This window comes from Manduca sexta, chromosome 11, assembly GCF_014839805.1.
Source record: "Manduca sexta isolate Smith_Timp_Sample1 chromosome 11, JHU_Msex_v1.0, whole genome shotgun sequence".
Classification (NCBI taxonomy): domain Eukaryota; kingdom Metazoa; phylum Arthropoda; class Insecta; order Lepidoptera; family Sphingidae; genus Manduca; species Manduca sexta.
The window spans coordinates 4104759-4130069 of record NC_051125.1 but is presented as its reverse complement, the minus strand read 5'-3'; the positions used below and the strand labels follow the sequence as shown (position 1 = coordinate 4130069).

The following is a 25311-nucleotide window of genomic DNA, read 5'->3' as shown; positions in this document are numbered from 1 at the left end:
CCAGATCTTTTCTGTCACAAACAGAGGAGGTCTCATTGTACCTATTAATAGCCCGGTACACAAACATTTTACTAATACCAAGTGTATGGAGAGTTTTAAAAATTGCATTTGGCTCCATACCTACTTTGTGTAATGCTATCACAGCGATTCGGTTCTCTTTATCACCCCACACCATTTTAATATCGCAAAATATTTTACAATGTATTGGCGCCAAAATGAGAAAACACAATGAACAATCGTATAAAAATGACAGATTCGAAATTCAAATGTAATATTTTTTTATAATTAAGTGTAACAGTATTTATGGCCAGACTAAGTATAAAGACAGCAATAACAATAAATAAAATTCAAACAAATAACAAAATAACTAAAATTATTTCCAATATTTAACTTATGAAGGAACATTTTAAAGCGTTTCTAAATACTAAAATTATATGAAACAGTATAAAATAAATTAATCATAACCTTTTTTGATTATTTAGAGATGCCTCCAAAAAAACTTCTAAATGCTTACGCAAACTACGCTTTCATCAGATGTTATTTCAAATCCACACGTTTAAATTCTTGTTTTGGCAATCCGCCATCTTATTAGCCATCTCAGATATTCTCCAGATTATCTAAATTTCAGTGTTTTAGTTCTGACTTATGGTTAAATTTTCTTGTTGATTTAAATGTAAGGTTGTTAAATGTAGATGTATATTTTTAATTTATGTTGTATTTCGTATTATGTTTGGCTTAGTTGTGAATGGTACCTAAATGACGTCAGAAAATCAAAATGGCGGAAATCCATTAGGTTTCACATCTCGCATCATAAAAATATCTCAGGATATGCTTTACAATTAACAGAACAGCAGACAGGCCCACATTCGTCATAATCTTTAAATTACTTTTTTAGTATTCAAAACTTCTCTTGCCTAGAATTTGTAAAAGACTGATTCTCCGCATACATAGTACAAGTATTACGTCTCTAACACATATTGCTATAAGTATCAAATTATAAAGCACGGCAAGCTCACGTATGTACCGTCGCCTGTACATACATGAAGGCAGACAAGTCCGCGAATACATAATGTAAGGGTAACAAAGCCTGTATGTACCTACCTATTGCCCACCAAATTCTAAGCTTTGACATGTTTTAAGTCATAAGCTGATAGCGGGATGTTATTTTTTTTGTTGGGTCGCCAGGGGGTTGTACATTGAGTAGTAAAAAGCACTCGAATTATACTGCTCAGTTACAGGCAAGCACAACTAACATTAATTAATACTACAATATATTTTAATATCATATAGTAAAGCAGCTAATCTTAACTTAATGATAATATTATGTATAGTCTTTTTGATAACATCGAGTAATTCATAAGTTCCTCGTAGGAATCAGTGATCGTCAGAATAGGCAACTTCATTTTTAAATTGCCTACTGTTATAAAAAATTTAGGCCATCCACAATCTAGTCAAGGAAGAATTATCTAACATTTTTTTTAAGTATATGCCGTTTCCTGTGAAGTATTAAAATTTAAGAATGTTTTTAACCTGCCCGTCATATAGCCATCCTTTGAGGGAAATAAATAAAATGCAATTGAATTTGATACGTAGATTATTTTGAAAATAGTAGGTATTGCAACAGTGAACTTGCGTAACCACTACCGACGAGTATTAAAGCAAGAATACAATATAAAATATCTTCCTAGTCACACATAACCCGCTGGTTTCTTATCACAAAGACTACCCCCAACCGGGTGGGTAAGCAACAAAGGAGGAATTTCAGCGGAACAAACCACCCACAAACAAACAGCCGAGCAGTTTCACATTCCGTCCACTGGATGCTTACATCCCGAATTGAGCCTTGTGATCTCCGTTATTTACTATATGAGATCTAATTTGAAACGTGGCTTATGCTATTGAAAATAAATTAATGCCTTTTCATTTTGGAGCTTATCATAAGTTGGGAATTGATCGAATTAGTGTTTTGTTTCTTAGTCTAAACATTTGTTTATATATAAACTAGCTTTTGTTCGCGGCTTCGCCCGCGTGAAGGAGTTTTCCGGAATAATTTTATTTTCGAATTACTTGATATATATATCGTATATCTTGATATATATATTATAACCAAATTACATAAAATTATTATAAATTAGCCTATGTGTTATTTTGATATATAACCATTATTACTGTAAAGTTTCAACCAAATTCGTTCAGTAGTTTTTTCGTGGAAGAGGAACAAACATACATCCATACATCAATCCTCACAAAATTTCGCATTTGTAATATTAGTAGGATAAATTAATTAATCACAATGTAACGCCATGATTGTCTTTACATTGACCAAGTACGTAGAAAAGTAAGGATCGTATCTATCAACTTCCTTGCGTCATTCATTCTTAATACAGGGCTACCTTTGTTACCATGTAATTTTTCTCTATCTCTTTAATATTCTCAAAGGCACAGTCCATTCGTATTTTATAACTATTTCTCTCGAGCCAATGTTTTGATTGATTATATCCCTGATACAACTATTTAGCTAGAATTTCTAATAAGAAATTATATCCTATAGTACACGGAATCCTGAATGATACCCCTTTGAATATCAATGTGTGGGTAGCTGAATACGTTCCAATTAGGAAGCTTCTATGATGCAGGATCGGTTTTATTAATATCGAGCGTCAAAGAGAACGTAATTTAGTGCAATGTTCGTCTTAAAAGGATGTTTACGATGCGTGATATTTATTATGGTGGTGGAGTTGTTTACTTGTAGGTGTTTTGTACCTGGTGAGTGATGGTTGACGGCCTCTGTGGATAATGCATATACGAGACCGACTATCACGCTGAGGTCCTGGATTCGAATCCCGGGTCGGGCCAAAAATAATTGTGACTGGGTTTTTCCAACTTAAAATTTTGCTGACAGCTGCGACTGACGCAGCTTTGAGTAAGGAAGTTGGCCGTGTGATACCCCCGTGCTTTAAAAAGCATGTAAAGTCATTAAACCAGCGCCTGGTCTTTCTCCGGTCATGTCGGATTTGTCATGTTGAGATTGGCCGACATGGACGAAATACAGCTAGGAGGGATTCATTCATATACCTAGTACATTAATTCTTCAATCGCGTCGTCAGACGTCACAAGGTGCGTCGCAGTCCATGGCTTGTGAAATCGAAGTTCTAGGTGATTTTAATCATTTTCGTGTCATTATTCATCGAAATGAATCGAACAGACTAAAAAGGATACGATTCTTAATTTACTTATTAAAGGTTAAAATTTGAGGCCTTTATAAGGGTACTGTTTGAAATTGTTTTAAGGACACAACCAAAGATCTCATGTGTACTTTAGCATAGTGGTTCTAAGTTGCGTAGCAATAAGCTATGAGCGAGCTCTTAGCCTTTTGATTTTTAAATGCCAACATAAAAAATGAACAACTCTTGAGTTAATAGCCCACTTCACCTAGCCATACTTGTAAAATCTAGAAAAATAAATTAGAATGCGTAGCGTAAACTAGATTTATAAAAATGTGTGGATGGGTGCCACAAGCCACGCCACTTAGCGCAATGAAAACGTTAATAAAATACAAACTGTTAAGAAGTAACACATAAACTCATGTGGGATAAGTTTTTGTATAGTTCAATATTTATGGACCTTTTGAATTATTGCATATTTCGGAATATTTGGTTATTGTTGAAGTAAATAAATATTTAGAATATTGACTCATAATAATTATTACAAGAAATGGCTATTTTGAAAATATTTTCCGGAAGAAATTTCTGTACGACTCACATTTCGACAATCATTATAGTTTTACTGGCTTAGTATTTTCTACTTTATAGACAGCCAGGGGATTTAGAAGTTCAACCCCTTCTTCCCTCTAAATATAGTTTGTTCAACTAACTATTGATTCGTTGTAAACTTTGTAAACTTTATAACCTTCTGTATTTATTTCTAAAGCATAATATGAATAGCATTCAATGAATTTTTTTTTTATTTTATTTTTTGACCAACTGCGCAATTTTAAAACCTAGCTACGCCAAAAGAGGAGCAAGTAACTTATAAATGAGTGCAATTATTGCTTAAGAGTCTAACCGATTTCTCTACTTTTATTTACCACAGTGATACACAAATCCTCTGTAGAGTATAGTATATAGTACACAAGAGTATCGCACGCAGTATATGAAGGGTTATTTACTGAGCGTTCGCCTCGGGCGGAGCGGGCCCGGACCGTTACAAACGTTTGCATTACCAACTGGATATCAACTAGGGATGTGCGATTGTCGATGTTCGATGCAAGGTTTTTTTATACGCACGCGGCAATGACCCAATTGCATTTTTTTTATTGCTTTGAATGACGATAGGAACTTGCCGTTCGCCTGATGGTAAGCGATACAACTGCTCGTAAACAGTAGAAATACCATCCAACACCTTGAATTACGAAGCATTGTTTGTTATTTCACTGCGCTCGTCATCCTGAGACATGAGATGTTAAGTTATATTATGTCCAGTGGCTACAATGTCCTTAAAACCGGAACACTACAGTAACTACACACTGCTGCTTGGCGGCAGAAATAGACATTGCTGTGTACCTACCCAGGCGGACTCTCACATAAGAGAGACCTAACACCATTAAACAGTAAACACTTGATGGTAAGTTTAGAGGTGTGAGTCCTATTTGAACCTCTAACGTAAACTAATGGAAACACTATTAGGGTCCTTTAGCAATAAAAGTCTGAACTATCTAAATCACATTATATTGTCACACATAGAGAATAGCACATTTTAATGGTACGATGACAGGAGACCGACTACTGGACAAATAACGAACGGCGAACGCGCTACTTTTTGCATCGTTGCTACTTCTCCCCACAGTAAGCAGAGCAGGGTTTAGATAGTGTCTACTGCTAAATGATTTGTCGGCTTGTGCAGCATGCACAGACTGGTTCGGGAGTGTGATACTCACGTGAGCTATTGTAGCGCGTTTAACATAGTGCATACGGTGGTCCCTATCCGGAAGGACACAGTTATCCAACCAACATGATGGGTAAGATTAAATAAGTTTTGTTCCTGTTGTGTATAATTTACATAGCTGAAGAATATTAATGCTATCTTGAGCTTTATAATTTAGGTTTTGCTACATGTAATTTACTGATTTATTTGTTTATTTTTTTAAGGACCTCCAAAGAAGGATACAAGGCATATAATGAAACAATGTCGTAGCATTTTTACAATTAGCAATAATTTAAAATATAAATTCAATCGAAAAAATAAGGGACTCTCACTTTTAACATTCACAGTACATATTTAAAAATATATGGGTGTAGGTTAGATGGTAATTTATTGTCCATTATAAGATAGGTCTCGGGTCCGTAGAAGAACACTTCAGCTGACAAATATCAGATTATCAAAGAACTTATATAAGACATTATCGACTTTCTTGATTAAATTTAATCAAAAATAATAAAAAAAAACAATCATGTATCAATTTTCTTAAAACTAAGTTGTTCAATAAATCATCGATAAAATGATTGCTTATACTCATCCCTAACGTCAGTTTAGTCCGCGGTGCTTGCGGGGCGAAACCGAATTTCCGAAACGTCTAATAAGTTGGATGGTAAGCTGACAGCACCATGTACTATGTACACGAATACGCCATTATAACGAGACATACCCACCCTTCCCGAATTTCATACTGATGTACTACTACAGGGGCTCCTCAGTGGGTAGCGATAGCTCTACATAAACTGGACAGTGCAGCGTGCGAGTCTCATTTGCCTTCGCTAGTTACTTCGTAGTTGGAGGTTCGAAATTAGGAAATGTTTAGTTAGACGGCGCAAAGGGAGTTTGTAGACGTTGAGTTTTAGGAAACGAATTTGTGATAAAGTGATGGAATGTGCTTGCTCCATATTTAAAAGGTCATGCCATTATGTCACAAAAAATATTTAGGCACCTATAAAAGTACAGGTAATTTGTTTTTCTTTTAAAACGAAGAATCTTAGCAATAAATATTCTGGTCAATTTTAACGAATGGCCTAATATTTCATCTCTTACGTTTTCTTAAAGGAAAAGAATAGTTTAGCAAAACAATAGTCCATAAGTTATTAGATAGGGATTTATAGTTTATATATTATTGTTTATTAATGGATGCATTTATATTATTGTGTCGTCCTATGTGTTATTCATCTTATAAGACTTAATTAATTTTATTTGTCCACATTGCTGAATAAAGTGTAACATTAATTTAGAAGAATCAACGTATTTTTTTACGTACGTTATATATTTATTTTAAGATTTTACTTTTTCATATTCCCTATTAACATCCATTACGAATATTCTAACTAGAATCATCGCTTTATTGATTCTTCCTATAAACAAACCAAGTAATATTCTCGAATGCTCATAAGAAAATTCAAGATCCACTCAACAAGTGCCATCAATAATAACAGAATCGATTGCCAAACAGGCGAGAACGGCCCGGCTCGTCGACTTCGGATTAATGGACTAATTAAGGGAAAAAACGCGGGAAAGAAACTCTCAGCGGAGACGAGTTTCACTTTCAACTGTTTGGGGCAGGTCCGGGACGATTTTTACGTCAGTTTTCAGTCTTCATTCATAATGTTAACGTTCGCTGAATTGGCTGAGGGAGGTTTTTTGATTCATTTTGGCGCCTGTGATTAATTTGTTGAATAATGATACGGTGTGTTAATATTGTTCTGTTTAAGTATATTTAAAATTTGCATTTTTTTGTTTGAGTGTTATATATTTATTTAGGATACGGAAGATTTACAGCTATACTAAGTAGCAGGTATTAGAAGTCTCTTGTATTTGTGTTCTTGATTCTAAGTTTAAATGACAATTTGTGGTTATTTAATAATCAGCTATTTCTGTTGTGGACTAATTTGAAGGGGACTGAGGTCAAAATATTACAAAACGGTTAATGTTGTGTAAATAGTTATATTTCTTGCTGAAGAACATTGTTATTTATACTTGTTTAATAGTAGTCTAGTCAATTTCGACGTTTTGAGAATATTTGTGTCGTGTCGTGTCGTAATCTTGTCTTGAGATCTATTATTTGAGGTTATAATAAATTAAATACAATTTTTTTTTTCCATCGTTTTAAGTCAAGATATATTACTTTCTATTTTTTATATGATAGTACCCTTACTACGGCCGTTAATAGAGTAACTGTTTGTATTTTTTATGCTACTATAAAGCAACAACGGCCAACACAGAACGCGGTGACAATCGCGCGCCCGCGAACATTGCCGCTCTGAGCAATCATAATGAATATTTTATTTTATCATAGCGGGCTGCCACCCCGCGCCCCTCCGCCGGCGGCTCACGCCTCCCCCCCGCGCGTCTCTTGCTCAGCCATGAACTTGACACCGAGCGAAAAATTAGTTCACAAGGCGAAAGTGAACTTTGTACAGACTTTGCACTTTTTGAGCGAACCTAGACTGAGATAAAAGAAGTTTGCGGCGAGACTTGCGAGATGCGACCGAGTTGCGCCGGCTACGTCTCACTTTTACATCCCTCCCGCCCCGCACAATATAAACAAATATAACATTAATACACTGCTAATTAACCACTCAAACTTGTCAAATGAGCCTTGTACATGGAAAAAACCTTTCGCTAACAGTTCAAAAAGCAAACGAGTGCGGGGCTACTTGTAAATTAACATACTTTACTCAAAGCTACCAAACTAACCGCGTATGGGAGAGAAAAAAATTCTAACGTATTTTACGCATTCACTCAGTGTATGAGGCTAATTAAAAAAGTACACAGGTTGGTTCCGCGAGTGGCGTAGTTCCGCTACTCTCTGGCAGGTAGCGCGTTTCGCTTTGACTGATCTTGGGGGGTTTTTGTGGGCTCATGGCGTGTTTGTGAGGTTTCATTTTTTAATGAGGTCGTGCATTCGGGATAGAGCGGCGGGGATTGCGGTCCGCCCCGTGCTTTGTATGGGCATTGCGCACGGCGCGCGCTGCGGCCCCGCGCCCGCCACGCAAAGGCCCGCTACTTACCTCGTGTTGTGTGCGTTCCTGAAAGAGTTTTACGAACGCTGCTCATTTATTCATGATGAAAGATGGGGCCGTTAGGCGGGGCTTTTTATCTCGTAGATGCTTACTAACTTAACCTATATTAAGTATAGTCCACTAAGTATGGTGATGTACAATGGCCCCGATAGATGGCGTTCAGTGCCTCTTGTGAAAATAATTTAATTTCATCCCCTGTCTAATTAGAAAAAAAATCCTATCGGAATTACCATTGAAGTCATCAGTAGGACTCTTAAGTAATCTGTTTTATAGTTTTCTTATTAGGAATACTCACTGGATGACTTTATGCAAAGAATAATAAACATATTAAATTAATGAATATAAAACTATTGTATTATATTTATTAAGTAAAGTACAATAAAATCAAATATATGGTACGTTCCTAATTTTTGTCTCGGAAAAACTATGAAATCATTGAGCTGCAAAAAGATCACACCTAAATCACAACCGAACATTGAGTAACTTACCTACAATCATGTGCTTACAAAAGATGCTTAGTACTTAAGTTCATTTTATCAGGTCCCCCGTAAGTTTCTTTAAATTTTGGATAAACAGCAATTGTACAATAAACTTTATAACATATTTGAGATAATCGTACAATAACTACATTGTCCTCAGTTTTGAAAGCAAATGCAATAATTATTTTATATTCGTATTTTCCGCAACGCAATGTTTGATTGGCAATTAAGTTTTTTGCATAAAATGAAAGTTCCCCAGGTAAGTAACTAACTGTTGAAGTAAAGTTATAAAAATCTAGTTCGCCAAAGTTGACTGACTAAACAAAAACAGGTATCTAGTAGATAAAATTATTTTTCTCCAATAATTTTCATGTCCATTTCTGTTCCAGCCATTGTATTCTTGCTGTCGTCAAAACTGTCTACAGCGTGGTTGGCAGCATGGTTTTACTGATTATTATAATAGTAATAAATTTGATAAAACATGTGATATGTAGACAATAATTATTCTAAGATGCAAAATATACCTATTAACTGCAAAGAAACTTCTGTTTTGGATATAAATTGTGTTGTACAGACGCATCTCAGTTGAATTTACATAATATTTATAATTTTGCCATACCCTAACTTACGCTTTTTCAATTTGCATAAATACAATTCGATGATGAAGAATAACTAAAACTAACTTTTTCTTTTGCCAAGTCAGTGTTTCCAAGCGTATTAAACAAAAACAGACAGACTAATGTTAAAAGGGATAAAATTTAAGATATCTCAAAAATATTATTGAATGCAAATAAATGAATACAGCGCCATCTACTCGCGAGTAGCTAGTTCTAAACTACGATCATAGATGTCGCAATGGAGACGTCAGTGTATAATATAATGTAAATGAAAATGTAGAGTATGCTAAGATCTAAACTTGCTTTTTCATTGAGACGGGATCTATCCAGTAGAATTGAAATATAAACATTATGTTATAATAACTAAAATCACACTTAAAGAGTTTCACGTAACAAATGACAGAACCATCAAAAGAAAAAGAATAAGTTCAAAAAACAAAAATCTGAATGAAATCCGCTGTCAAATGTAATAATTCTTGATAATCCGATATTTTCGTGCAAAACCAATACAATTTGGCTTTAAAATGACAAATCGATTGTGTAGTGCGTTGTAGTTGGAGTCCAAGTGGAGAGATGGTTCGGTGGAGGTTCAGCCTGTTTCTGGCGATGCTGGTCCTCCTGCCGGCGAGGACTGGCTCCAAATTGGATGACGACGAAGACGAAGAGTGGGTACCACTTTATCTTTATTTAGAACAAAGAAACCTTTCTTTCTTCAAATCTAGTCTAATTGATTTTGAAATTAAGCTTGTCACTCTATCATTGGGGTTACTGTACATAATAATATTTATTATAATATATTATACCGAGATATTAAATTGTATAATTCATATGTATATACTGCAAATTCGTTTAATACTGACTTCAACCAGCTCTCGCTAAATTGCAAAATTATAAATGTAGAGATGTAGAGATATTCGAAATTATTGAAATAAGATTTTTAAGGTACAAAAATCTTTACAACTAAATAAGTAGGTGATTTGGTTATATTGGACTATTATAAGTATTGAAAGTATTTAACTATTATTATATATTTTGCAACTATCCTGGCCTAGTTAACTCCTTAAAATCTTGACCTATTTCGCCTCCAACAGTACGCGTAACCTTCACCTAATTGTCTCCAAACCTCATTCAGTAGTCGTTAATCCGAATAAGGGCCGTGTTTTTTCAAACTGCTGCCCTTGTTTAAATACCAATCTGAACGGTTATACATCAATCACTTTAAAGTAAGTATACTGTGAATTCACTTCTCCAGTCTCCTAGGATTATTTCTAGTCACAAATCCACTGATAAAATTCGAATATTCAAACAGTAGGTTATTAATGAAAATTTGTTACATTAATAGATATCAGCCCTGTATGTTTTAATGTCCAATTAGTGGACCCGGCCCCCCTCTACCATTCAGAGGACACTTGAGTCCACAACGATGGCCTACTGCGAGCAGACTCCACCTACGTAATTTCATATGAAGACCTATACCCACTAAATTCTTTGTATTCATAGAAAAAATGTTGGCAGACGAACTGAAGAGACAGAAGAAGACGATGAGGATGATGAAGAAGATGAGGAGGAAGAGACCGAGAGCAAAGAACAGAGTCCCGGACGGAGGGCGCCGGCTCTGATACCTACTCCGAAACCTCTCACTCAGGCTACGAGGACGAGCAAGAAACGACCGTTAGAATGTTACGTGTGCGCTTATAAGGCTGATACGCCGCTGAGATCGTGTTTGGATCCGTCCAAATTCAGGTAAGCCTCGTCACTGGGTGTTTATTATTGTGATATACAATATTAGAATGAACATTACATTGAAAATGTTGCACAAAAATAATTTATATTCCAACTGTAATACTGTATACTGTACTGTGGTAATGTATTTTTTGTTCAGTCAGGCATGACAAACTAAAACACATTTAAGTTCAGCGATAGATTCTAACCGAACTGCATTAGTCAGTTCTCACTGACGTCCCTTTGAAGAGTAGTCTATTAGTTATTGTTTATTTACAGAGTACACACAATAACATGTCACAGCATGGAGGACAAGTGTTTCACGTCGGTGATATCGAAGGGTAACACGTACGAGGCCGTGATTCGCGGCTGCCGCTCCGGTTGCGTCGGATCACCGGAGACCACGTGTTGTGAGGTTACAGACAATCGGCTTTATTCTTATTATGTTAAAGTTTTTAATCTGTAGATGTGATTTGCTGGCTTCTGTTTGTTCTTTTTTCATTGTCCCAATTGCGTTATTACTCCAGCGGCCAGTAACACTATTTAAGAAATCTGACTAATAGTGATTTTAATGGTATTTAGGTTTTCCGTTGAAAACTACTTCTGATTATAGACCTTATACCGAATGAGAGCCAACGTTTACGTTCGATTCCCGCCACGGCACAATTATGTGCCATTTTTGTAACTAATTTGATCTGCGGCTTGTTGAGGCTTAAAGACATTATTGTCAATATAGGGATCTACATACTTAAGTTTTTTGGTGAAGTTATAATAGTGTACGATTTATTGTATTCCTAATCAATTTATACATTATCTTATTTAAGTCCTTATCTTAAATAGGAACCTAGTTCTTAGGTTTTTTTGTGAAGTTATAATAGAATGCGACTGTTTGTATTTGTAATAATTGAATAACTTATCTTATTTTAGTTAAACCGCTGCAACAACCAAGCCTTCGCCATGCCGATAATGGCGCCCCGAGTGCGAACGACGAGCAAGAGCGACAAGTCAATTCCGCCATCTGTAGTCTTCTTCGTCACCATTCTTCTAGTCCTTCAGACTGTGGTGAAGGTGGCTTTTGTTTAAAGTCATCATACAAGCCGTAAAGTTATAATGACTGTCTTCGTTTGGGATATTACAATTCTTTTCTTATTTTTTTGTATACTTTGGTCTTGTGAATTGGTGTAGTTAAAAGTATACAAAGCATACGTGTTTGGAGTTTGATGAATCGTTTAAAATTTTTGAATGAGCTATTTGCTGAAAATGTTTTTGAGGTTATATTTGCGATGTAAATTATATTTTGTTTTGTAATAAATATCTTAATTATGTTTAAATGTATTTTAATTTACTTCATTCCCTAAATGTTTGACAACACTTAAATGGAAGTAAATATCATTTTTAACTAAGCATTTTGCTCTTTATAGCTGCTCAGAATAAAATAATAGGAAAATAGTGAAATCTGTTGAATATGCTATTTGGTTTTAGGTGTGGAGCGTCATATATATAGAATTATTATTGATTAAATTGTCGGTGGTTAAAACGAAGTTAATTCGGCCCATAATGGCGACCAATCTGCGTATTTCAAAGGCGGCACTCGAAAGCGCCTCGGTAAAAAGCCTCATATTGAACAAGGGAAGGGTCACTTGACCCCCGCGGTCAAGCCGCCCTTCCGCCCAATTGAGCGACTTCCGGCCGGGGTGCCTTGTGTGAGACGATGAATTATTCAGTGACGTATTTTTATATGGAAGTGGGTTGGAAAATTACCTTAAAAATATCATATTTAACATAATTGTTCATTTACGATATAGTTAGGTTCGCTATTTATCATATGGGACAGAATACATACGCAGAAAAGTGAAAACAGCAGTTGCGCCTCTGCCTACCTTTGGGGATAAAAGGCATGAGAGTGTGTATATTTTAAATAAACACATATTCAAATTCTTATTGAGATTTGTCTATTTTTTTATTGCTCTCAAGTTTTAGTAATATATTATAATTGCTGTTAAAGACAACGATAACCTCGGCTTTAGTTAAAATATCCTCGACATGCTGACCAACGTGTATTCGTATTCTAATGTCGATAATACTACAACACTAATACTTTTGAAACCATAATTTCAAGCTTAAACATATTACCTTCAATAAAACTCATGTTTATCGACGTGTTAAGTAAATCCACTTCCCTACTGGCAGTTTACAAAGTATGTGTAAAACCGAACCCATAGGAAATTCCAATAAACCAAACAATTTTCCACCCTTCGAACACTCTCAATTTAGGGTGTCCAGCGTGTTAAGAAGCCAGCTCACTTGTTTCCAACATATGGACCAAATCTGTTGAAAGGGAGATTTACAATCACCACGTTAGTTTTGCTGATAATGTGAACTGTATCACGAGGGTGTAGAAGTGTTTTTTGATTGTAATGAAAAAGGGAAATGTTTGCGGTTGGAAATTTTTGAGGGTGGGAAAATTCACAATATCCTGACCGGACCTTTCGGTGATTTTTATTGGGCATAAACAGGGGTTCGGCGGTGATTCGGGTCGTGTGAAAACTTTGCTCAAACAATGTGAGGGACTATAAATATTACATGCGTTCGTGTTTGATTTGGAACTTTGAACAACTTCAATCACTCTACGATTTGTTTTAGATTTCTCATGATCAGCTTTTATTGCTTTTCATTTTACTTCGTTTGTATATACTTGAAAGAAATATAGGTCTTTCATTAGAGCGTGAGGCGTTTCGACCTAATTTTGGCCTTATTATCAATGATCACTCAGATATGCAGATTTACTCACACTATTCTCCACTTCAATGAAATCGATCGCTAAAAATCCATTCGCTATCTTATAGCCCCTGAGGACAATTTAAATAGTCCGTGTATTATTAGCTTGGTATAGATAGCCAGGGTACACACCTGGTAAAGAAGTCGACAAAGCGACATGAGCGTAGTGATGGATCGTGTCATTCGCCACGCTCGATCGGTCAACAGCGGGATTTGCACAACAGACGCTGGGATGGGAAACTATCGATAGCAATTCGATATTTGATTTTGTAGCAATTTGATCGTGGAAATATTTTATAGTGAACAAAGGATTCAGAAAAATAATTAAGTGAAGATAAATTATATGATAGAGTTTAATAAATGTTCAATGACTGTTAAAACTCAATTATTTTAGATAAAAGTTAACATAAGCAAAAAGATTTGACCTTTTAAGAATGTTTGAAAACGTTGATGGTATTAGTTTTAAAAAAATGAAAATGAAATATAATTATTTCTCAAACAACAATATTTTATACATCGTCGTATTAGCTATAACTTTAAGCTTTCATGTCAAGCTTAAGATAAAACGATTCAGTAAGATTAATTTTGTAAGTTACATTAAGCTGAAGATAAGCTCCGTATTACGATCTGACATATTTTTACTCGGTGGCCTGGGTGGGTAACAGCTACCCTTTACCAAACACAACCTGTCAATAGTGTACCAGCCATATTTGTATTGAAATTTTAGAAATGTTAAAATACTTCCCACTTTTCAATGGTTTAGTATATAAGGTATTTTCGTGTTTATTATTGTATATTTGCGTGTATATTCAAATATAGAACACAAAGTTATAGTTTTTAAATTTCGAATTATATGAATCTGAGATCTGTTTATTATAAAAACAAAAAAGAAAAGAGAAAACTAAAATATAAAAAACCGCGGTAAAATCCGAAAAGTAGTTTAATTCTAATATTTATTGTATTAATTTATTTATAGCAGTAATATTTATCGATAAATAAACCTCACTACAAAAGTGACAATCCTAATACGTATTATTGACCCTATGATCAATGATCCACGCTTATCTAGATCAATAAAATTATGCAAAATCATCGTAGTCATTGTCATGTATTGACCGTTTTACTTTATTATTGAAAATATTGGATATTGTGACGTAATGGAACGGTGGAGCGTGACGACTGTCATTTAAGGTTTTGCTGTGTCATTCTAACGGTTGTGCTGCGTTATCTTACCACGAGTAAGAAAAATAAAAATAAATAAATCGTCAATTGATCACTAGGTGTTATATATTTAATCGTAATGAATCTATAAATGTATACGATAGAATAAAATAGGTTTTAGCATTTACATTTAGATATTTCTGCCAGAAATAAGTATACTAACTATATTTTGATTATCAACAATTGGTTAAATATGAATGAATAAATAATAAAATTGAATTTACAATTTCGAAAAGGGCAAATCTCATAAATAAAAAGAAATCTAGAAAAGATATATATAATAACAAATAGCACCAAAACGTGCTAATGTAAATTGCTAATAGAATCCAAATTGTAACCTCAAAAAAATTACACTACTTTAAAAAATAACAAGTTTTTTCAATTACCTGAACTTCTACATTTTCAGACATATGCCCTTTTCAAAATTGCATATTAAATTTATCTTAAAGGCTTAAACCCTCTCAGTAGTAAAGACCTTTGCCCAGCAGTGGGATAATATGTACAGGGCTGATATTATTAATTGGCTAAAAATATATTAAAATCAACTCATAAATGACTTTATGAGTTGATTTTAATGTAATCTTTGCATTACAATTTTTTTGTTATATTTCAATGACATTTATATAATTGAAAGGAAGAAATATATTATTTTGTTATAGTAACATAATATAAAAAAACAAAACAAATAATAAAATAAAAATGATATTAAAACTACGAGTATATATTGTCCCTAATTGCTTTGAAACACTGAAAGAAATCAAAAGCAATCATAAATATTACCGCTACAACTCCAGCGAAATTCCGAAACGTAAAGACAAAGAGTTCGATGAGTAATGCAAGTGCATCGGTGTCGGTAAGGAGCGGTGAGTGGCGGTAAGTGGCGGTGAGTGGCGGTGACCGGCGGTCGGTCGCGGACGGACACTGCGTCTATTTGCGTACGGAGACGGCGGTTTTTTGTTTGGCCCGCCGCCAGATGACCGCGCCGCTGTCTCGGTAGCCGCTCTGGAGTGCACTTGTAAGTATAGGGTGTTGTAAATTACATATTTCAGTAATTTTATATAATCATTGTTCGTCGAAAGATGTTGAGTTCATGATTAGAATCGTTGGATGTTAGAAATATGAGGATTATTTCTGCATTTAGATGACCTTGTGTATTAAAAATTACAAATACCTAGTGAATTTAAATAACACTCTATATATCTCGGAAAGCAATCGTTATTAAGCATCGCGTAATATTAATTACCTGTTTAGATGCAAATTATTTTGTGTATAATCGTTTCTACTAATAATTACTTTTTTATAAATACATCTAAAGCGTTGCCGCTTTCAACGCATTATCTTGGGAGTCATAATCAGCATTTGCGGCAGCATGACATAAACTCTTCAATGGCTGTACATTCTACTTATGGAAACCATCCTAGTCTTACATCATAATTGCGTCGACTGTCGAGAGTAATCATCTCCTGGGCCCTTATTCTGTATGATAGTGTAAATGCGTAACGCGGCCGTGTCATGTTATCTTCGAGAAATGTGCGTGGAATGGTATTCTGTAAGCCAAATTTCTATAGTCCTAAACATGACGCGTTGTGTTACGTGCTTGTTAAGCACTGTTAAAATAACGTGCGGGATAGAGAATAAGGCCCCGGTAAGTCGACATTTTATTGGACCCCGCTTCACTTATCATCAGTGTGATGTGGTCAATTTGCTGTGGACTTATAAAAACAAAAACATATATCGCAAATCCTAGCTGGGATCGATTGTGGCATGCATTTCATAGCAGCAAGTTAAAAAGCTTAGGGATCCTCTCAAACCACTTTTCCGTGTTTAACTTGCAACGAAATTAATAAAGTAGAAACATAGTTGAAAATATTTACTGTCCCACTGCTGGACACGGCCCTCCTCTACCATCGAAAGGGATTAAGCCTTAGTCCGCCACGATGACTTAGTGCGGATTGGCAGACTTCACATACCTTAAAATTCTTAGAGAATTCCTCTGGTATGCAGATTTCCATTGTCCATTAATGGTTATTCTTTTGCTCATACTGTATACAACAATTGGTCTGCAAAGTGCATTAACTCGTCCGAAAAATTTATTTTTGCTGTAACATATATATGGAATTTGGCCGAGCGGCGCATCGCAAAATATTTGTCGATAACTTCTCCCTTTGTTGACACGTTTATTGCGTTTCTGCAGTTATTTTTGTACAAATATTTGTTAAATGATGCTCACTGACCGAACAGTTGTGTTATACCTATAGTTTTTATGGTTTAACAATAGTTGGGTTTCATTTCATTTAGTATACAGAAAACGTAGAAATGTAGAGTGACGTCAACACATTCCTAATATGCTTTCATTTTCAATATTGATGACTGCGTTTAGAGTTTCGTTTTCAACATAATGTTTTTTGATTTACCAAGTTTTGTCAATATTAAAATACTTGATATCACCAAGAAGGCGATAAAAAACATACCATTTGCCCAATTATTTTTATTCATATTCATTAAATAGTGTTTATATGATTACTACTATATATTTGTAAATACAATGTTTTTTAAATTTTCTTTTCCTATTATTGATTATTTCTCGTGAAATAAAAGGCTTTTTATCTTATATATTATTTATCAATACATTTATTATTTATCACAATTAGTGTAAACATTTGCCTACAACAATACAGGTAGAATTAGAACGGCTCATTATCCTATCTCCTAGCCCAAGAATTCGGTGTTATAAGATTCCCACGCAGTCGATATAAACGGTATCTCCCGCAATACCGCTAGTGTTGGGTGACGCAGGTCATGCCTCACGTATCCAGCCTCGATATTATCACTCATTTTCACATTTTCATCTCATTATCGTAACTGTTGCTTGTATTTGTTTTTATGTATACTCACGTTGCAAACGAGTAGATTCATTGTTGCTAATTTGTCTGTTTACGAGTTTTTTTTATGCAATAACAGTTCTTACTTTACAATTATAAGTGCGGTGTATTTTAAGTTGAAAAATTGTGAGCTCGATAGTTATGCGGTATCTTTTTTTGTTTTAACGCTCTGCACAGATGAGCCGGTATTGCCAAAGAAGATCAGGTATGCCTGCAAACTGTGCACAGCTTTTTGGTTCGAGCTCGTGAAGGATACCAAGAATTTGTTTTGCAAGTCAGCACTATTGATAAGATAGGGCAGATGCAAAAAATCTACAACTAGTTTTGACCTTAGTTTTTAATAATAAAAAAAAATATATGAATATTTAATCATGCTGTATAAATCTAATACTGATAGACCGCATTTAGTTTGAAAATAACTAACAACACCAAACAATAGATTCAAACCTAACAATGAGTGAATGCGGGCAGTCTCAAAACTACGAGCCTACGTATAAAAGACTCGGCCGTCACGAGATAATAAATTCACTTATCTACTCAGACTGTTCGCGGGAGCAAGTTTTTCGACTTACGATCTTAGTTGGTGCTAGTTTGAACAAGCCTTCTTAGTGAGGAGTTGGAGTATATTTTTAAGGTATCTAAATTGAGTTTAGTGGAGGTCAGATAGCAAAGATGATGTATAAAAATAATAACTGTAAAAATTGCTTTGTTCATGATAAAAATAATTAAAGTTAAATGATTCTGGTACACTAGTCTGTATTTTTTAAAAGGATATATAAAGTTTATGTAGCTTATTTTTGTCCCATGATGTTTGTCTTGGACATCAGTAGACTTAGCTGAGCTAACAACATTATATCCGATTTAATTTCAATTGAATTTACAATTTACACATGAGCCGTATTTAAAGCTCTACTTATTTTTTTTGTATTTTCTAAACTTGCTTTAAAATAATATCTGAGTAATTCTTTTTATTAAGTGATATCATATATTTATAATAAATGTTTTCTTGTTCTACGTACGTATCTTCTACGATATTTGTATGTGACGTTGTGTGTATTTGTAAATGATTACCTACAATGTTCTGTTTTCTTCTAATTTTCCAATAAATGTTGCCTTTCCATACTTGTGAGCCAGTGCGGGCAGTCTCGTCTCGAAGAGGCCGATCCTCTAATTTACCCCACACGCCGCCATACGGGCTTGATTGAAAAGTTTCGCTCGAACCTTCAACTTTTCTAACAATCCCGCGCGACGTCAATTGACAAGTCCACGTTTGAAATTCCATTTGCGCGTTCTGTTTGTGGATTTATTATTTTATTGAATAACGGCAGATTTTATAAAAAATTTCTTTTGGGTTTTGTTTTTAAATTAGAATAATGTGGTAGGCTCTTCAGTTGATACCGAAGCTTATAGTTTCTAAACCATGGTCTCTAAATTTACTACGGTAAACTAGAAACAAGATTGTTTCGCGTGATTTAAATACATCTAGCTATGTTTAGAGCGATTATTAAGCATTTTGGATTTCATATTGATAGTAATTTTTACACCTGCCTTCCCCACTTCAATGTGTGACGCAACTGACTTCTTCAAGCATATCGCAAAACATATTTGGTTTTACTACATCGAAGTTTTCTTTTTTATTTATTCTTAGTTTGTCGATGTTACAACAAAAGCTGATCCAGTTTTTAAGTCAGGGAAGGTGGGGAGGGTGTCACATTGTCGAATTCTATACCTCGAGTTAGTTAAAACAGAGTCCAAATTCCAAATTATAAATAGTATTTTATTATTAGACGTCAAAATAATATTAATTAAATAACTTAAAATTTTCTTCTAAACATAAATTAAATAACAATACGTAGTAGGATTATGCGTATCATTCGCGTGTAACTGCTATTAAAAAAAATCATTAAATATATCATTGAGAGTCATTAAACACTATCAGTAGTCACATAGACCCAGGGAAAGGGCCATGACACCAATTAACCCCCTTTAATCCGTTCTTGTGTCAACATCTTAAAATTTCATGTTAATTACGACTATAATACAAATCATGGCCATGGATATATTGGCGACATAGCGGTCCATCGAGCCCAGGGCATACAACCTCCACATTATACAGTATAATGCGATATCAGGCGCAGACAAGTATGTGCTAATTGTTGGTTACACAACAATGCATGAATGAATTATTGAGAACGGACGAAATAAATGTTTTCGTCGAGAGGTTATGTTAAGTTGTGGTTAAGTTTTGGTGCTTTCGGAGATTCAAGAATCAACTTGATAATATTATATAAACTAATCATGAAATGAATACGAGGATCTTGTGAGGCAATCTCTTCCATAAGTCCCATTGCTGTATTGCTGATTTGGTATTGTGATTGGAAAGTATTAAACAATGTGTGATTTTCTATGAAGCGAATTTTACCTTTGAAAGTTATTACATTTATTTTGTGAAATGTTTTTTCCATATTCTGAAAAACAGTCATCTGATTTCTAATCGGCAGCAATGTAATACATACTCTTTATTTTAAAATTCGATACCACATGTAAAAATGTGATATCAAAATTTATTTAACAGTTGCCGCTCCATTGCATTTGTAGTTTTTGTGTGTCAAGATTATTATAATCGTTGACAATACTTAATGTAGGAATTTAGCCAATATTGTCAACTTAAAACAACACAATTGCGAGCCATTCTGATTGATTGTTATTGTTTCTGCGAATGGGTAAACTGGCCACCCCGATCCTATTTGAATGTATGATGAACTTAGAAATAACAATGCTGCGAGTAAATTTGTGGCTTTTTATTGGTCTCTAGGTTGGTATTATATATATCATATTATCGTCTATAAATATTATAAAACAAAGTCCCCATTACTGTCTGTCTGTATGTTATCGATTTTCTCAAAATCTACTAAACGGATTTTCATGAAATTTGATATGGAGATAGTTTAAGACTCTGGAAAGGTCATATGCTACTTTCTATCCTGGAAAAAAATATAGTGGAACTTTTATTCCGGAAAACTCCTTCATGGGCAAAGCCGCGAGCAAAAGCTAGTAGACAGACTAGTGGCTTACGGAGTGCGACTTTGCATGGGAATTCAATTATTACCTTAAAGATGTGCTTGGTCCTTCCGCTGTAGCATGAAGAAGCATCTTAGTAGGCCGGCATGATTGTGTCGAATAGTATGAGATAGCCGTCTGTTGCCATTTGATACTTTATCTAGACGGCCATGCCCTGCCATTTGATGGTCACCATCAGGTGCAGTGCGGTCACTTGCATCGTTAATCGATATTATATTATTGTTGTTTTACATTCCATTACTTTTTCCTTGCGTCTCTTAGCTATTTTTTCCAAAAATACTTAATGTATATGTGGATACAGAAAATGTACAATTTTGTACAGATTTATTGTTATAACAGATTGGTCTGGAAAACCACATTAAATTATCTAAAACATAGAAAATTGTTTGATATTAATGAATTATTTCACACACTTATTCACGCCTTTTATCTCTGAATACGTAGGCAAAGGCGCAACAAGTACATTCACAACTCCTAGAATATATTTGATACTGAGTATAAAAACCCGTATCACTTTCTCCGACCCGGGGATCGAACCCTAAAACTCAGTATTGCAATCGTACCTTAATACAACTACGCCACCGAAGCAGTCTCCTGTCCTCATTTCGAACAAATAAAATACAAAATTATTTTCGTCATGATACAAATTACCATAACTCTTTATTGCATATATTTTCACGACATAACTACAATATAACCCATTAACGCTCTTATACAAATACATTTTTTAACTAAATATGGATCTAAGTATCCCACGCGCCGCATCACAATAGTGTTCATATTAAAACATTATTCAAGGTGGTCATTACCATAATAAATGTTAATAAAGTCCGCGCGCACGCGCATTAGCCGCTCGTAAATCATTTAAGGGTTTGCTATTGGTTTTTAGTATCGGCCTGTATCAATTATGGACTATGGCGAGTACGTGTGCTACGGTATGGAAGTTTCTCTACGTTTAGTTGAAATATTGCTTTTAATTTCTCTGCAGTAGTTTCAACTAGTACATGTACGGATTTAGGGGCTTATATTTATGTTATGGTTATTTTTAAGAAGTTATATGCTGTACAAGTACATATTTATATTGTAAAATAATAACTAATTAAAACACAATACCTATGATCTTTATAGTGCACTCAGGGAAATATTTAGTTTAATACGTAACCACGATGACAAAAATATTTGTAAAATGCAGTGTTGGATCTGAGATCACAGAAGTCCGCCAAAGTCACTATCATACAGGCTTCTTAAACATAGTATTCATGAACCACTATTTCCTTAGTAGTAGAGAAAGCTCGTGTGTACATGTTTTCTCGAAAAGAATATTTTACAATAAGTTACTCTACCCGTAAATGTAAATTAAAAGAAACATATTTCGAACAAGATAATTATCAATAAAAAAAGTTTTTATTTTACACGCCCTAATGCCACCACCAAAAATCTAAGAGAATGATTTCTTATGTTTATGCGAATGTTAGACATTGAAATAAAAACTAAAAACTATTTAAACGGATTTTATCGCGGTTTTTTATATTATTATTTTAAGACTTTGCAGCCTTCTTCATGGTCCCCCCCGTGACCATGAAGGCTGCAAAGTCTTCGAAACGTCGGGAGAAAATAATAATATAAAAAACCGCGATAAAATCCGTTTAAATAGTTTTTAGTTTTTATTTCAAAATCTAAGAGAATTCTTAACGGTGGCATTATCAAACTTTAAACTAGAAATACACTCACTATTCGCATTAAACTAAAATGTGATAAAAATCAGAAAACTAGAACCGGGACTTTTGCCCAAAAATTCGTTATTCATGGACAATTTTTGGCACACAGTTAATAGAGGTAAAAACGTATATGTGGTTTAATTTACTAAGGCAATGTAAAAAGGACCCTGTATAATACAATGCTGGTATTATTTATTATAATCATTATTTCCTTAGTAGAGCACCATCTCCACCGTACGATACAGCGGGCGTACATAATCGGCGAGGCCCGAAGACTCTCGCCCACATGCGATTGTCCTGCAAGACGTCGCTCGTCTCAAACACTTACTTTAATAACCGGATAATGTATCACACGCCTTATGAATATTCAGGAACTATTCTCTGGACGAGGCGGGACACCTTCTACGTTGTTTGAATTGAAGCATGATTTGGGCCAATATTTGTTGCGCGACTGCGTGGTGGGTCTTGTGTGCAGGATAGTGGCATCGTTTTGCCGCCAAAAAGCAATGTGCAAGAACTTTTTGCCAGTTTGAAGGGTATGCTACTGTAATTAAGGGTCATTTTCACTAATTTCATGTCTCTAGAGACAAACGCATTTAAGTTTAGTGTGGTAGTGTAATTATATAAAATCTTGTTGTGTCATCATAAGTAAAAAAAATCTAACTTTATTAAAAGAAAACATTTGAGTATGTAAAATCCCCGCTATTCTGCTTAAATCTAACTTATATGATGTAATTATTCATTATTGCAATTATAAATTCCCACACTTAAATCACACGTATATTAAATTAGCAGTAGAGATTAGATGTAAAGTAGAAAGGACATTGAAGATATCGCCGACACGGCGCTGGTCGAGCGGTGACCGCGGGTCAAGACGACGCACCGTCGACAAATGTCACTGCGGATAGGATTATGCGACGTGTGACAACAGAATACATTCAAATTGATGGCAGATAACTTCAATACAAACGTGGGACAGGAGATTGTTGAATTACGAGAGAGATTGTTATGTGATATGCGGTCAAGAACAATTGCTTTTAAGGATAAGGTCATGTGAGTATTGATGTAAGGTGGATTTCACCGCCCATTTGCAGTTATAATTGTAGAAGAATCATGAATTCTAGCGACACTGACGGAATGGTATAAGGACTAAAAAAATATATCTGACATACCCACCATAAAATCCGGAATGGATCTAGTTTTATGGACGGGCAGAGGTCATTGCCATTGCCTTGATGATGTGATGTTATCACCACAATCAACTTAAACTTTCTGAAAAAATATACGTATAAGCGAAAACCAAAACGGATAAACCGATGTGAGTAGTACACGGAGGTGCGAGTAGGTTACCAGGACATCGGCTGGCGTATCGCGGCCGACAACAAATGTCACCACGGAGAGGTTTATGCGACATGGTACAACGTGTGAAACATGCTTAATGGTAGTTAACAGTTACTAAACACCTGTTAGTTTTGTCAAGACTAGTGTTAGTGTCTAATAGAATCCTACGAGAAATATGTCCGATAAAGATATCATTGTGTCTCATGTCTCCATTTCAAATCTTTAAACAGTTTGTCGAACATTTAAAGACGTAGGCAAAGCAACAGCAAAAAGAGCAAAATTTAAATGTTGCATACGACTAATGTATTCTTATTTTAGATGAGCTAATTAGGCCGAATTAAAAAGTTAACCGTTAAATGTATAATGAAACTATTAACATTATAGACTCATAGAAATATATAATGATGACGTGACATTAAACAAAAAAAATCAAACACATATCACGGATTTATCTCCGAAAGGCTATGCAGAGGCGCAACCAGGGCACCCAATTTTCGCCAAGTGTGTTCCGTCCCATGATGTGATAGGGGGCGAGGCTATCGCCATATCTGGCAGAAATTCCAGACTTCGAGCTGATACTAAGCAGAAAAACCCAAAATATCACTTTGCCCGACCCGGAATTCGAACCCAGCACCTCAGAGCGCTACCGTCCGCGCATGCACTACAACTACGCCACCGAGGCAGTCCCACACCTGAAATTATCCACAATAAATTAAAAACCTATACCGTAACAATGTAGTTAGTAATCTGAGATCTTAAGCCCGAATATCAGGTTTAAACTGAATAATTCAGCATGCATGCGGTCGGATGCATCCTCAAAGGTCGCTAGCTGACCGATAACGACTGCGGCCTTCTGCGGCCCGAATCCGCCTGGCCATTGCACCATGGGTTGCCATGGAAACGAGCACGACTACTAATGGTTCTCGCGCCCTCGCGGTTACATTGTTATGTATAGAGTAGTAGGTTGTTAATTATGAAAATGATCTTTAGAGTGATTGAATCAAGTTTTGGAATGGTCGTAAATTTTTTTTTAATGCGTTAATGATTATTATATACGATTATAGGGCTTTAATAAAAAAGGCAATGCTTTTTTAGTTATGTTAAAATAAAAAAGAAACTAGGTGAAATAATTATTCAAAAGAAAACAAAATATGTGGAAGAATGAATTTTACGATTCTAGATCCATTGAATCTTCACTAACCCATCACTGATATTGTACGAATTCTTATAAATTACATTAGCAATCAGAAAATCGTGTGCAGATATTATTGCCTCGAGCTTGGCATTTCCTTCTAAAGTAAAAGTATCTACACAGTTCCTTCCATGTTTATTATGGTGTTCGTATGTTACGAGCACTTTGTTTAATTTTAGTGTTGAAATTATATTCCAAATTGAGCAAGTTGATGATATTGAAATAAAACTATTTCACAGATTTTATTGATTGTTTTTTTATAATTTTCTTCCGA

General features: G+C 34.9%; 1 protein-coding gene and 1 long non-coding RNA gene across 3 annotated transcripts in view; one reads left to right on the top strand and one right to left on the bottom strand.

The window, feature by feature from the left end:
- LOC119188994 overlaps window positions 1-25311 on the bottom strand; it is a 180862-nt gene that overhangs the window by 43570 nt on the left and 111981 nt on the right. The gene's annotated exons all lie outside the window — the stretch shown is intronic.
- On the top strand, window positions 9500-12155 carry LOC115441979 (peroxisome proliferator-activated receptor gamma coactivator 1-beta-like). Of its 2 annotated transcripts, none has more exons than XM_030166920.2 (4): window positions 9500-9767; window positions 10618-10845; window positions 11104-11239; window positions 11752-12155. In XM_030166920.2, the coding sequence occupies exons 1-4, from the start codon at window positions 9676-9678 to the stop codon at window positions 11905-11907; spliced, it is 612 nt and encodes a 203-aa protein (XP_030022780.2). In that variant the 5' UTR covers window positions 9500-9675; the 3' UTR covers window positions 11908-12155. The 2 variants fall into 2 exon arrangements, with proteins under 2 accessions (XP_030022780.2, XP_037293337.1); XM_037437440.1 differs by having other exon boundaries at window positions 9501-9767; window positions 10603-10845.